Raw genomic sequence first — 14,820 nt, forward strand, 5'->3', positions numbered from 1 at the left:
GACTCAACTTTCCACCCAGCGACAAAAGGAAGTTGTTTCTAACTCCAAATTCCATCAAAATGCATCCATTGGTGAAATTTTTCTAAATTATTAAACTGTGTGGTGACCTAGTGGTTGGAGACTGTCATAGAGAGGTCACAGGTTCGATCCCCACAACAGTCGGTGTGTCCAGCCATGGCCTAACCATTGCAAGTTTGGATAAATTAGTCCGAGAAATATCTAAAATGTATAAGTACAGTAGATGTAATGTTAGTTGAAATGTGAGACAACCTGACAAAGGGCATTTTAGTTCAGTTATATTTATTTGGCTCCCTTATTGGTGAAAATTTCAGGAGAAAATAACTGTAAAGGAAGCATCATCATCACTTTATCATGTAACTACACCAAGCATTACCTGATTCACAAATGGGCTGTAAGGCAATGAATGTTCAATTAGCATAATAATTTTTGACATCTCCATAGTCTCCAACAACCACTGGAGTAAGTTACAAAAAGAAGACATTAACCATTACAAATCACTTGTTAATGTAGCTGGTTCTATGTCTTTCAATATAAGTTCTGCCGACTTTAGTTTTTTGGGATCTCCACAGTTCTCCAAGTGTCTTTACCATAACAAAAGCGTGTGAACTGACAAAAACAAACATTAACCATTATTATCTTTCATTTAAACAGGTCAATGCTCTTCCACAGGGGCTTTACTGTGTTGTTTGGTGCCACCATCCTCAAGGATGACACTTCCATAATCGCATAAATACTAAAACAACCAGATTTTTCCAGCTGAAAAAGGACAGATATTTCTTGTTCTGTTTTACTGCTGTGGAAAAGGGAACAGAATGAAAAGGATCTGAATCTGGATGGGCTTAAATCTCTCTGAAGCCTCCCGCTCCGAAACAAGTGTCCAGGTCATAACAACAGTCCAGATGAGGCGGTTTTAGGTTTATCTGCGGTCGGTGGTGCCAGACTTCCTCTTCCCGGACAGGAGGTGTTTGGGTTTGAGGTCGAAGACGTGCCTGTCCGCCTCGCCCTTCTTGCCCTGCCGGTTCATGCCTCTCTGGGAGTTCTTCATCATCTTCTTCGCCTTCTTTGCCATCTGAGGAAAAGATAAACAGAGGAAGACACTGAGTTTCAGCCTCAACTCAAATTTCAGAACAGAGGATTAATTATGCAACGATTTATTTCATGCACCTGTCTCTTGGCTTCCTGATAGGCGTAAGGTGTCACTGCGCTGCCTAATGGTACGTTCAGATTACGGACTACAAAAAGCTACAAAATGGTCTGCCGCACCAAGCTACATGGTCGCCATCATGTCGTCGGTTCATGACATCATCCCGTTGGGTGCACCAACTAATAATGTCAGTGTCACAGCTTTGCATGAGTCTTGTTTTTATTTGGCAAATAATCGCTCTTGTTAATTGAAATAATTCATTAAGTACATAATAAACATAACTACCCTACGCCACCTTCCCTCTACTCTGATTGGTTTGCACTTCACCGCATCATCAGAGCGTGGAAAACAGTTGAAGCAGCTGAACTTCAGTCTGAACTCGCCTGACACGCGTTTGTATTTTTGTGTCCCCGGCTTCCATTTAAAACTAATGACTTCTAGGGCTGGGCAATATATCGACATTATATCGATATCGTGATATGAGACAAGATATCGTTTTAGATTTTGGATATTGTAATATCGTGATATGGCATAAGTGTTGTTTTTTCCTGGTTTTAAAGGCTGCATTACAGGAAAGTGATGTAATTTTCTGAACTTACCAGACTGTTCTAGCTGTTCTATTATTTGCCTTTACCCACTTAGTCATTATATCCACATTACTGATGATTATTTATCAAAAATCTCATTGTGTAAATATTTTGTGAAAGCACCAATAGTCATTTCTACAATATTGTCGCAATATCGATATGGTCAAAAATATCGTGATATTTGATTTTGTCCATATTGCCCAGCCCTAATGACTTCTGTTACTTTGTAGCCCATAATCTGACCGTATCATAAGAGACTGCTTGTATTGTTTAGCAGCCTGTAGCTAGCATCACTTTGTACCCGCTGACTTTGAGTAAACAATTGTGAAAAGTACTGTGAAACTAAGTTGTTGATATATCCTTGTACCAGTGCAACCAAGACAAACTCTTGTACTTTTGTTGTTCTTCGCAACTGAAGCGATTCTGACATCAGGACAGACAGAACAGATTAAATTCCTTGAAACCCTAGCAGAGTCCATACTGCCTTCCCTTGACAATTTGTCTTAATAAAACCAAGTATTAAGAAAAAACACTGAAAATCAAGCTCAAAAGAAAGACACGTACATCCAAAAGATAGGTGGATCAAAGAAAATAAAATCAAGTGAAATACAACAGGAGATCCGCACACAAAAATGCTCCCGTATGAAAAATTTAATAAAGAAGTGACTTGCTCGAAACGTCACTCCTTTAGAGAAAAGACCCCGTCACGTACCTTAGCGTCCCGGACACCGGACTGGTCCCGAGGCGGACGGGAGGCGCTCTGGCTGCGGGTTTTGGAGACGGGCGCCACCGAAGTCTCACGCTTACGTTTCTTGGCAACGCTGCGAGACCGTCGGGACTGCTGTGCGTAGTGGCTCTGGGAGTACAGGAAGACAAAAGCTTATGAATATCGGTTTATGAGTGGAAAAAACAGTTATTTAAGGCTCAGGGTTCCCACACTGACATGGACATCAAATTCAAGGACTCAAAGTTGGCATTTTTGGGGTGGGGGAGATGTTAAGCATTGGCCAGAATTAAGCTTTAAAACTGTTTTTTATTTCCATTATGAAAAATGAAACACAGCCTGATATGAAGGAGGAACTTACGTCATCCTTGTCAGTCATATCCAGACCGAGGCCACTCATCTCCTTCTCCAGATTCTTTCTTTCAACCTGTAAACATTAAAACACACACCAGCTGATCAGACAAGAGTACTGACATACATTCATGCTGGTTACAGACGTGCGTTTCACAGTAATACATGAGCCCATGTTGAAAATGCAAAAAAAAGTAGTTTTATAGGTCTCCTCACCCTGGTGGCGGTCCTGGGCATCCGGGGCCCGTGGACGTCTTTGTCCTTGGAGGCGACGATCTTGAGGTGCTTCTTCTCGCGGATCTGTTTGGCCAGCATGCGGATCTCCTGCATCTCCTCGTCCTCGCTCTCCTCGTCCTCGTCGTACTCCCCGGCCCGCTCCTTCAGCTCCTCCTCCTTCTCCAGATCCTCCAGTTTCTGTGTGGGGGGACAAAGACCTTAAGACCTGTGGAAGACTGACTTGAAGGACAAAAATCCCTTCTCCCTCCTTTGCTCTTATTCTGTTTCTGTATCAACCACTACTGATATCAAAGACCACAATGGAAATAAGTCTGTGACTTTGTGTTATCCTTGACAAACAAGCTGTAAGGTAATCCTGCTTCTTGTCTTTGTTGAATAAAAGTAAGTAAACTTCACTTGTACAAATGCATCAACTAAATGCCTACAATGTTAATGTAAAAGAAAAAAATATTCAGTTAAGTGTTAGCAAACAAAAAAAAAAAGTGCTTTACACAACAAAAGGACATGAAGATACATGGAGACATACTGTCAATGCTATACAGCATGAGTTTAAACATGTTTATAATCTTAATAAAATACACTTAAAAGTTAGATTTTCAGTATCGCACGACTTTAAATCTATCAAAATGCTTGAGCTAGACCAATACATTGTGTCTAGACCAATAAATTGTATATCAGCCAGTCAATGTTGCCCACTGCTGATATGACAGAGGTATGGATATGATTTTTCTTAGTCAGGTTTCAGGCTGTTAAACCTGCAATGAAACCTGCCTCACCCTGCCGTAAGGAGCTGCTAACCCATCTGAAAGAACTCTGTTATTATCGGTTTCAGTGGAGAGTTTTAAGTGTTACATGATAGTCTGTGATGTACCATTACCAACGTACTAATCCAACTAGCAGGCCAATATAATAAATATCACTGACATAATATTAGCTGTTGCATGGGAAACAGTATTTTACAATGAGACAAGAAAAACTTTCAGGCCTCCATGTTTCGTCCCTCATTTTTCTGAGTTGGACCTCTGGAAGGCACGGAGGCTGTAATTACAACCCACCAGCTGGTTGATTCTGAATGGAACAATTCAGTTTTCAAGACTCACCTTCATGATGTCTGGATCGATGTAATCGGCGATGTTGTGTCCCTCCCAGATCTCAGGGATCTTGTCTTGCTTCTCCTCTTCGTTCATCAGATCCCAGTATTCTGAAAAAAAAAACACGATAACCGAGCGTCAGTACCGCACACATCAGCATTTACCTTCTACACAGGCAGGTTGAATGAGGGAATGAATACACTTCCTTACTCTGAAGGTCCAGAATGTAGTCATCTCCAAGCTCCATCTCCAGATCTCTCTCCTGTAAGATGAAGAAGAAATGTATTTTCTTACATGAGCTGTTAGAAATGAGTCTCATTTTAAACGTGAACTTCAACTCATGTCATGTTTTCCCTGTGGCGCGGCTCCTGCCGTAACAGCAGACGTACCAGTCTGCGTTTGGGTGCGTCCACCTCCATGGCTTTCCTGCGCATCATGGCTCCCTCTGGGATGAACGGTGGCCTCTCCTGGTCATGAAACGAACAAAAAAAAAAACATTAATCATAGCAGGAAATCCATTGCTTGATATCAGACAGAATTGTCAACTCGCTACACTCCATTTCCATCTTCAGTCTGACATTGCCTCCACTCTAACCGATTTCCGTGGGGGAGGGGGGATTCGATTTTCCCTAACCAATCACTAGAGACCAACGTATCCGCCTGAATCTAACGTCATTTTAAGTCGATACTGATGCGAAAAAAACATCTCCCCTTTGAATAAATGCCTTCAAAGCAGAGTGCTGTTCGGATTTCAAAGTAATTGGTACTTTTAATGGATTTAGAACAGCCTTGATAGCAGCGTCTATCTTGTCTACAGCGGTCGCCATTGTTGTTATTACTCCTCCTTGGTTCCAGCGCACAGGTTGACAACAGCTTGACAACAGCTTGACAACGGCGTTAGTCCCGCCCGTGGCGCTGATTGGCTAATCGTTAGTCCCCCCCGGCGCTCATTGGACCGATCATTTTTTCAACCGAGAGAAACCGCTGTTTCATGTCACGATGCCAGACCAGAAGCAGTCAACTCGGTGGAGTGGGCGGATTCAAAGGTCTGGACCCAGGCAAGGAAATCCACTTCTGAACCAAATGCAACCAAAGGAGAAGCTTGGCTCCAAAATGAGATATCCACCGTTGGGAGTAATTAAGTAATTGGCACATAATTAAAAAAAATGATGGTACGTTTTTAAGGTTAGCTGGTGCTTTACTTTCCTCGGTTAATATAGTGAGATGTTGACTTTTGCTGACTTGATCCATTATATTTTGGAGATATTGAATGATGGACTTCAGGTAATGACTTTTACCCCAAAATGGACATACAGCGTTTTGGAATATAAACCAATAAGCTTGGCCTAGAGGTTAGAGAAGCCAGCTTGTGACTAAAAGGTTGATGGTTCAAATCCCTGGACAGGCTGGGGAAAGTGAATGAATAACTCCCTCTCCCTTCCCTCAGCTCTGCTTGGGTTTCTGCCTCTGTCCAACACATACAGAACTAACGTCTCAGTAAGGATCCAGCGGCCAGTGTGTTTTACCTTCTGGTCTCTCTTGGCCGGAATGGCCAGGTGGAGCCGGTTCAGAACATCGTGGACCTTCTTGCCCTTCATCTTGCTGTCGACACGATGGGCGAGGAGCCGGTCGCAGGCCTGAGACACAGAAGAATCAGATGAGGATGCATTGAAAATATGTTGAATAATACAACCGTACCACAACTAGACATATTCACAGACGACAAACCAGCCCATTAGTGGCTGATCTGATTAGGTTAGAGAACTAATTTTTCCCCAAATGCCTATCACTTCTTATATAAGCAAACCTCGAAGCACACATGACCTGTCATGGGAAAGTTTATTGGACAATTTTTGGAATGCTAGAGCATAATTAAAGCAAGCTAACTCAAGCGGTTCTGAGAAAAAAAATGCAGCAAAACATGAGCAAGCCTTCATAGGCAGGTTTTACAACCACAAAAGGTCAGGCATTTACTGTTTTTGGAACAGTGCTGTTAAAAATAAATACTAGATTCCACATCATTTTGTAGTTGTGTAATTGAAATTGTGTTTATTGGAATATTCTGTCATCACTATCTGGGTGTTTTAAGTTTTGTTGACATTAGTCTTTGCTGTGGTTATTTCCACTCCATGCCAATAGGGGGCAATAGCACAGCTATTGCGGTGGTTTTCACAATTAGTATAGTATGCACCTGTGCACCTAGTTGGGTGAAGTTGGACGGCGGGAGGGGCAATAGCTCTTAACCCAAATCAAGCAAACGCAGAGGCAAAGAAGACCCCAAGAACTGTAACACAGCACTACACAAGACTCAAGAAACCACGCGTTGGAACACACAGCAAGAATCACCAGTCTACATACCATAACGGGTTGTGTTTGCTAGTGGTAGTAAAGAACCAAACTCATGTCATCCAGTCACCGCTGTGCTAACTGGCTTGGCTAATAGCAGCGAACTTTTGGACGGTTAGACTGTAGCAAATTTGTCACCATACAACACGGGCATGGAGTCCTGCATCTCACCTCTGTTTTCACCTGCATGACTCCCTCCTCCGTCAAGGTGCTGGTCTCGATGACAGAGATGCCCTCAGCAGAAATGTCTGCAAAGATTTTCTGACAAAAGCAAAGTAAAAACAGTTAAAGTCGTGAGCTTGTGGAGTTTTTGAACACAGGATGGTGGCCGAGATCTTAAGATGAGGCCAATTTTAGGTCTAACTCAAAGTAAAAAGTGGCTCAAAGTGTTCAAATTCCTATTCATCTAGCATTAGTGGTGGTTAAGTTTTGCTCTTGGTGTTTACCAGAGAACAGAACCAAGCCTTTCACTTTCACTTGGATCTCAGGCAACGCCAAACAAACACCCAACTATCAGGTGAAAAAACAGGAATTAGCCTTTAAGAGGTTCTCGGCAGACCGAGCCCAGACTGAGAGGAACTTTAGATGACCCACCTGGTTCTCCTCAGAGAGCTCGCTGATCTTCTTCACGTCACACTTGTTGGCCACAACGATCAGAGGCTGCAGGGAGCGAGGAGACACACCAGCATTACTTCAGCTGTTCACACTCTGAAGCATTTTACTTTCAAACAAACTTTAATCCTTTGTTTATTCAGGGAGAGTTTTGCTGAGTATGCATGTTTATTCTCAGGCCAACCCTGGTTCATATTTATGCAAAGTTGCCTAGTGCAGCTTTAATTGATAACTTTGGCGATTTTGGAACTTTATATAATTTGTCTCTTACATATCTGTAGTACTTGGACCCACAGACAATATTGGCTCCAGAGTCAGCTGTCGGTTGAAACGGTGAGCTCGGGGTTTGTCAAAATATCTCCAAAAAAGCCAGTCTGTGAAAACAATAAGGCGACTGACTGACGTATTTCTCTCCAGGGCCTGGAAAGCAGCAGCAGCACCGCACCGTTTCCACTCAGTGGATCGTCTTCTACCGAACTCTACTGTTTACAATCTGACCTGACCGTCCAGAACTAGATCACTCCGCCAGTAACCGCCTTTCACCCCACAGCGGTCTGTGCTGCAGCAGAGAAAAATAGTTCTTTGTGTGTGAAATGGAGGAAGTGAGTCTGTTGTTGTTTCCTCTAAACTCCCCTGTGGAGCCACAAACGGCTTTTTTGGATTTCAACCGACAGCTGACTCTGGAGTCAATATTCCCTGTGGGTCCAAGTACTACAGGTACGTAAGAGACACACAGAACTTATCCTTTAACATGACATATTGACCTCTGACCTTGTTGGCGAAGAGCGGCCTGATGCTGCCGAAGAGCTCCAGCTGCTGCTGCAGGGTGTGGCCGCACTGCTCCGACACGTCCATGACGTACAGCACCGCCGAGCGCAGGTGGGCCAGAGCCGTGATGGCCTGCATCTCGATGGTGTTCCTCTCCTCCAGAGGGTGGTCCAGGATCCCAGGGGTGTCCACCACCTGCACACGCACACACACACACACACACAGTGTTAAGGCCAGGATAACAGGAAAGGGGGGATAAAACAGGGCATCTGCAGGTTTCAGCACATTAAATTTAGTTTTTCAAGCTTGTTATTGGCATTTAGAGCAAAGAAAACATCGTTTTTTAAGACCCCTGATACTGTATTTATGACCTAAATAAGACTTTTTAAAACCTTTTAGTGGCAGACAGAATAGATTTTGGGACCAATGAAACATATAGGAATATATCAGTGTGACTGCGTATGTTTTTTAACTAGAAAAGAATCCCTCTTGGAAAAAGACATTTAACATCTATAATTAAGACTATAGATAAATCAATGTTAGAAAATTAAAGATCATGACCAACGAATGCCCTGTAGAAATGAATGGAAGAATAAAAAAAGCTAAAAAAAAAAAATCCTGAAAAAATAACTGAAAAAAAAAAAAAAACATTCTTTATTTACTTTATCATAACCATGTGTTCATATGGTTATGATACAACAGATGTGACTGGAATAAAAAAAAAGGAAATAGAGGAAAGGGAAATGGGAAGAATTCAACAGAAATGAAGTCACCAAAACAAGAAACTGAAACTCAAGGTTTGTAAACAAATCTGAATATTTTGAGGCCGCCATGTATTCACGTGGCTCAAGTTAGTTGATTATATAGTAAACCATGGGCGATGTATAAGAAGCAGCGTCTTACCTGCCAGCGGAGGTACTTGTAGTCCATGTGACCCACAAACAGAGACTTGGTGGTGAAAGCATAAGGCTGGACATCAACGTCTGCTCTGGTGACCTGAGGATGAACCAGTTCACACCAGGTTAACAACAGACAGTTCACACCAGGTTAACAGACAGTTCACACCAGGTTAACAGACAGTTCACACCAGGTTAACTTTAAAAAGTCTTTAAAAAGTCTGCAACGCCCCATGACGTCATGATCGAAGTTTTCTGTAGACTGAGGTGAGACCTGCAAGCTGAGGGGAATGAGACTGTCTGCAGGAATCTTCTATCTTCCCTCTTTCCCATAGGATTTACAAGGACTTTAGTAGGAATAGTAGTAGAGCTGCAACGATTAATCTAATTAATTAATTAATTAATTGTCAAGTATTAAATTAATCGCCAACTATTTTGATAATCGATTAATCGGTTTGAGTAATTTTTTAAGAAAAATAAGTCAAAATTCTCTGATTCCAGCTTCTTAAATGTGAATATTTTCTGGTTTCTTTACTCTACTTACTTTACTGTTACTCTATGACAGTAAACTGAATATCTTTGGGTTGTGGACAAAACAAGACATTTGAGGACGTCATCTTGGGCTTTGGGAAACGCTGGTCGACATTTTTCACATTTTCTGACATTTTATAGACCAAACAACTAATGGATTAATCGAGAAAATAATCGACAGATTAATCGACAATGAAAATAATTGTTAGTTGCAGCCCTAAATAGTAGGACCGTACAGGGTTTGTTGAAAAAAATTTAGGTTGTTTCTAAGCTCTTCCAGGTCATGGACATTACTGTCCCATCGCCCCACTGGATGCTTTGGTTTTTGTTTCAGGACTTTTTTGTACCCAGTTGCAAAGCTATCGCAGAGGACGAACACATGGGAAAAAAACCTTCCAGACACAACAAACAGATCTCCAACTACACTGCATGTAACTCAAACACACCTGTCAAGTAAACACATGTTCTAACAAGAGAGCAGTTTACCTTGTTGATGAAGCTGGACTTGCCCACGTTGGGGTAACCACACAGCAGCAGGGTCCTGGTGTTCGGGTCGATGGACGGCAAACGGGACAGATGCTGACGCACTGTGAGAGACAGACAGCTGGCAGTTATTTAACATGTAATGACAGAAATGGAAAGAAAATGAAAGAAAAATGACGAGATTATGCAGATGGGATAAAAAAACAAACAAAAGGCTTCTGCAAAGCTCAGAAGAGACAAAATGAAAGCAAAACTTGAAGGAAAACAGTACAAGATGATACATAATAATAAAATCACTGAAAACCATTCTGATGCAGAAAACAAAAAGGTTTCATGTTGTTTTGACCAGTAAGGTTTTCTGAAGGCCAGTGTTGATATTTTGGGATTCAGGCCGGTGATAGCCAACATTCAACATCCTTAAATTTGACCATTTTCATGCCAAATTTTGGCTGAAAAAGCCTCTGAAACAGCATTTAGACCGTGGGACACAAAAACTCTCCACTGAAAACCTGCTGCTAATAAAATAAATACTAATAACACATTCATTCATATTTGTGTGGAATCTGATAAAGATGTCGCATACTGCATCATATCAGAGGTGGACGACACTGACCGGACCACATCAAGTCTTTAATAACAAGTGCCAACATATCAATCTAAATCCTACTGCCAACAAAAAACAAGAAAAACTAACAAAACACTATACAGTCCCACCAGGATTTTGCGTTTCAAGTTTTTTTGTGATTATTGCGGCCAAAAATGCTTGATTTTGCTGCGGCTTTTCTCAAAAATTGCGATACAATTTGCGAGGTTTTATGTGCTCTTTTTGCGGTAAAATTGCGGGAATTGGGAAAAATTGCAAGCAAAGGAAAACTTTTTTTTTTCTCTCACTCTCTCTCACACACACACACACACACAGCCTCCCCCTATTCTCTCCCACTCTCCGTTTAAGCTATTAACTCTTCCAAGAGCTTGAATTTTGCACTCACCTCGATTCTTGCTGCTTTTGTTTTGTTTTGCACGGTCTATGGCAGTAATTGTTGTTGGCAGGTGAGTTTTGTTCCTCTTCCACCTGAATGCGCGCTGCGATGACGTAAGTTACCACGACACCGAATGCGACAATTGGTCCAAATCACAAACGGTCTGTTGATTTGGCCATTTCATGCGGAAAAGTTGCGGCAATTTTGCAAAACTGCAAGCTGTCGCAAATATTGCAGAGATTTCTTGAATTTGCGTTAATTATTGCGATCGCAAAATCGCAAGTTCCTGGAGGGACTAAAAGCCATACAGCAGTTAATATGAAACGAGCTGCTGACACACACATGCAGGAGGAGTCGGTGTGTTACCTTGCTCCAGATACTCCAGACTCTGCTTCTGTCGTTTCAGGATGGTGCACATCCGGCCCAGAGCCGCTCGCTTCAGCTGCTTACAGCGGTACAGAGAGTCTCCGTACTTCATCAGGCGGACGTAGTCTTTCGCAACACTGGGGGGGAAAAAAAACAAAAATAAAAGATATAAAAAGGTGCTGAAGGAAAAATCCCCCGTCTGTTATATATTGTCAATCTGTGTTGTAACTCCTGGAATGTGTTGAAGTGTGATAATTTACTTTCTTGGTGAACACACTTTCCCTCAGCCTGCCTCGTCTACTTCTACTTCAGTTAATGATTCTGTACGTTTCCCAGAATGCCTTGGACAAATTTTTTTTTTTTTTAAAAAGGAGGACGAGGATTACCACAAACTTACTTATCGATCAGATTCTTGGCGATGTTGATCTGGCCCAAAGCCAGCTTGTAATGGTCTTTGTCGTAAAGCACGTTCATCAGATCGGCGTAGAACGGATGGATATCCTGAGGGAAAATATGACATTACTCAGTTTTCTACAAACTGATCATACAGCACATAAAAGATCTTGTAAAAAAAAATATATATGTTGCTGTTGTCAGACAAAAAATCCCCACACAAATCTGCAAAAAATTACATCTTTCAGGAGCGTTTAGGCTATTTTCAACAGGTTTAAAGTGTCACAAAGCTCACTCAACACATACCATATAAAATTAGAGTTCAGGTTAAAATTAAGGTTAAAAATTGCAGTTTACAGTGTTTTTTCACCAACAGCAGCCATATAACCATCTAGGTTTTGAGGCTCATAACTTACGTCCAGCTTGGGGAAGTCGGTGAGGATCTGGGTGAGCCGGTCATGGTAGTTCTGCTGGGTGAACTTCACTTTTCTCATGTAAAAGTGTCGGATGCGGTGGATCTGGTAATGCTTGTGTACCACCGTGGGCGTCTTCCTTTGTGTTTTGGATAGAGTGATGTCGATGAAATCCTGCGAGGAGGGAGAGAGCGGTGGGATGGTCAGGGTTTGAAGGGGATTTTTAACAAACATCCTTCAAATATAAACTGTAGCCTCCAGTCGGTGATCATCATAAGGCAAACAGCCACCAGGAGAAACCCAAACTGTATTATATTTACAGAAAAGCATTAAATTTAGCTTTTTTTCCCCCTTAACAGACACCTTCTTCATAACTTGATCCTACTTACTATGGTGCAAACAATTAATTTAACGCAAAAATATTTATGTAATCCTGAAAAAGGCAGGCAAACTCTATATTCCACATATGAAAAGCAAACTTTGGCAGTGTTGTTCATTCCTTAATAGCACAATAATATTACGTTTTATTTCCATGTAGTCATTCAAATTTAATGTCTAAGGAAACTGACATGACAGGCTGAGCTTGACCAGAACAAATTTTGCAATCTGTGTCAACCAAAGTGAAGAAATAAATCTGGACAATGCTTCATTTTATACATTGGACCAAATTAATTAAAAGTGAATCCATTAAACAGACCAACACATGTTTAGGGCCATGGTCAAACGATGGCTGCTAAATAGGGTTACTTTATGCTTAGTGTTGGCCGTTCTCCTGTATGGAGAGAAAATCTTGCCAATCTCCATTAGAAAATCTGGGAATTTAAAGTTGCCTAGCATATCGGCAAAGGCAAAAAATATGACTTATGACCTTATCAAATCATTAGCGCCTTCTAGTAAATTCGGCGTACAAGTGATCCACATAGCAGTGCTGAATTTCATAAAACATCAACTTTTATATTTGATCAACACTGCTCACTACCGCCCACAACAGGGTATTTTGGTGGACCAAGATTGTAGGCACGACAGCCGAATAAGTTGACATTGTATTTAAAATCGTGCTACTTGGTGTATAGGATGCATGCCGAATTGAAGAAAGGCTTATAGTGATTCATAAAGTGTCATAAGTCATGTCCTAACAGGTATGCAGCATTGCCCATAAGCAAGGAAGACTTAAATTGGCAGATTTTTAACGGAGTTTGGCAGGACATTCTCTCCGTACAAGAGAGCTGACCGTATCGGAGCTAGTCAAAACTATGTCAGTAGGCTATTTATTCGATAAAATGCGTTTCCATCGCATAATCTCTTTATCGTCAAAGACTTGTCTGTCTCAAGGGAGTCAATTGTAGTTTCCGCTGTACTTTTGTAAATCGATAATACCACAATAAACATGGAAATACTTGGATGAACCCTGCTGCTGTCCCTTTACAGCAGCACAACACGTGTTTTCCTCCCCAGCAGATTCCCACCATGTTTTTCTGCCTTCAACTGTCACCCAGAGCAAAATAACCAAGTAGGTTTCATCAACAACGGTTTTAAACGTTTAAAAATGAGAGTAAAACTTACCTTGGCGGTGGGAACCACCATAATCTTCTTGAAATTATAAAGTGCCATTTTGTCGGGACACGTTGTGGTCCGCTGACGGCACGGGGAAAGGAGAGCTCGATGTGACGGAAGAGCTGCTGAGGAACTCGGGCAGGTTTTTCCCCACAGCGCCGCCTGTCGTCCAGACGGACACACTGCGTCAATAACAAGTCAACAGAAAATACTGTTATTATACTTGATCAACAATAGCACAGCAGCAGTTCATTATTTTCCATTGTAATATACTTCTCTCACAAGAACATAGCAGTATCTTTTATTTTCTATTTTAGCTTCTTATTGCTTTTTTAATACACTTCTCTAACGGTAACAAGTGACTTTTTTTTGTATTTTTGTTATATTAAACTTCAATAACATAGCAGCATTATTTTCATTATAATAAGCCTCTATAATAATAACATGGTATTAGTTTTAAGATTTTCTTACAACATTGCAGTATTTTTTTTTTAATCATAATACACTACATAATACACACTCTAACAATAACATGGTAGTAGTTTTTTTTTTTATTATAATACATTTCTCTCACAATAACATAGCAGTTGTACAATACCTTTATTATAAAGTAACATAGCAGTAATTCTTTCCTGATAAATAGCAGGTTTCTTGATTTGGCATCGACCAAAAATCACAAAAATAAACCAAACCAGCAAAACCAAACCAAATAAACCAAACAAACCAAATCAACCAAAACAAAACAGGTTTATAAATAAATTGTTTTTCTATTACTAGATGTGATTCACAGTGGAGGGTGTACACACTTTTTAATTTGTGAAATAGTTTCCCCACCATTTTAAACTAATATAAATCTTTCCATAGAGCAACAGTAACATTATAGCAAGTCATATCACACAGAGGTAATTGTTTAGTTTGTGTACATTAGTGTTTTTTGCTTCTATATGGCTGCTGCATCTCACACTCAACCTGTTGACAATAGATGACAGAATCTGTCATCTCCTGAACACTTTATGTCTTTATTGTAAACCTGCAGGCGCAGATAGAGAGCAGCCAGAGGGCAGAAACTGATTTATTATCGGTTTTGGTGAAACTGTAATTACAACATGCAGAGGCTTGCTCACTATGGAGGATTATATCACTCAAAATTAAAATGCAATCATTAAAATGCTTTATATGTTTTTTACTGCAGCACCAGGAATGATCATACCAAAATAAAATGTAGAAATGAAAATGAAAATAGAAAACATGAAATGAAACATGAAAATTAAGATAGAAATGGAAAACGTAAAATGAAAAGTGAAAATGAAAAATGGAAATAGA

At 40.8% G+C, this 14,820-nt stretch overlaps 2 protein-coding genes across 2 annotated transcripts in view; both read right to left on the reverse strand.

Moving 5' to 3' along the window:
* Window positions 1-14,820, reverse strand: part of LOC139925914 (tripartite motif-containing protein 16-like) — a 303,498-nt gene that overhangs the window by 40,086 nt on the left and 248,592 nt on the right. The window lies entirely within an intron of this gene.
* Window positions 284-13,591, reverse strand: gtpbp4 (GTP binding protein 4). The gene is made up of 17 exons (XM_071900036.2): window positions 13,507-13,591; window positions 11,947-12,117; window positions 11,535-11,638; window positions 11,138-11,274; window positions 9,795-9,895; window positions 8,785-8,877; window positions 7,885-8,076; window positions 7,096-7,161; window positions 6,673-6,762; window positions 5,682-5,792; window positions 4,545-4,622; window positions 4,366-4,417; window positions 4,165-4,265; window positions 3,044-3,241; window positions 2,838-2,903; window positions 2,465-2,608; window positions 284-1,090 (listed from the first exon to the last, which is right to left on the reverse strand). Exons 1-17 carry the CDS (start codon window positions 13,552-13,554, stop codon window positions 938-940), a joined length of 1,905 nt encoding a protein of 634 aa, XP_071756137.1. The 5' UTR covers window positions 13,555-13,591; the 3' UTR covers window positions 284-937.

The sequence above is a fragment of the Centroberyx gerrardi genome, chromosome 13 (assembly GCF_048128805.1).
Source record: "Centroberyx gerrardi isolate f3 chromosome 13, fCenGer3.hap1.cur.20231027, whole genome shotgun sequence".
NCBI classification, from domain to species: domain Eukaryota; kingdom Metazoa; phylum Chordata; class Actinopteri; order Beryciformes; family Berycidae; genus Centroberyx; species Centroberyx gerrardi.

Bases quoted from the DNA above. Each gene is read 5' to 3' on its own strand.
- gtpbp4 (XM_071900036.2), bottom strand. From the start codon at position 13,554: ATGGCACTTTATAATTTCAAGAAGATTATGGTGGTTCCCACCGCCAAG. The intron at 4,623-5,681 runs GTAAAACACACT...TTTCATGACCAG, and splicing joins CGGCCAAGAGAGACCAGAAG to GAGAGGCCACCGTTCATCCC. The intron at 2,904-3,043 runs GTGAGGAGACCT...TAATGTTTACAG, and splicing joins TGCCCAGGACCGCCACCAGG to GTTGAAAGAAAGAATCTGGA.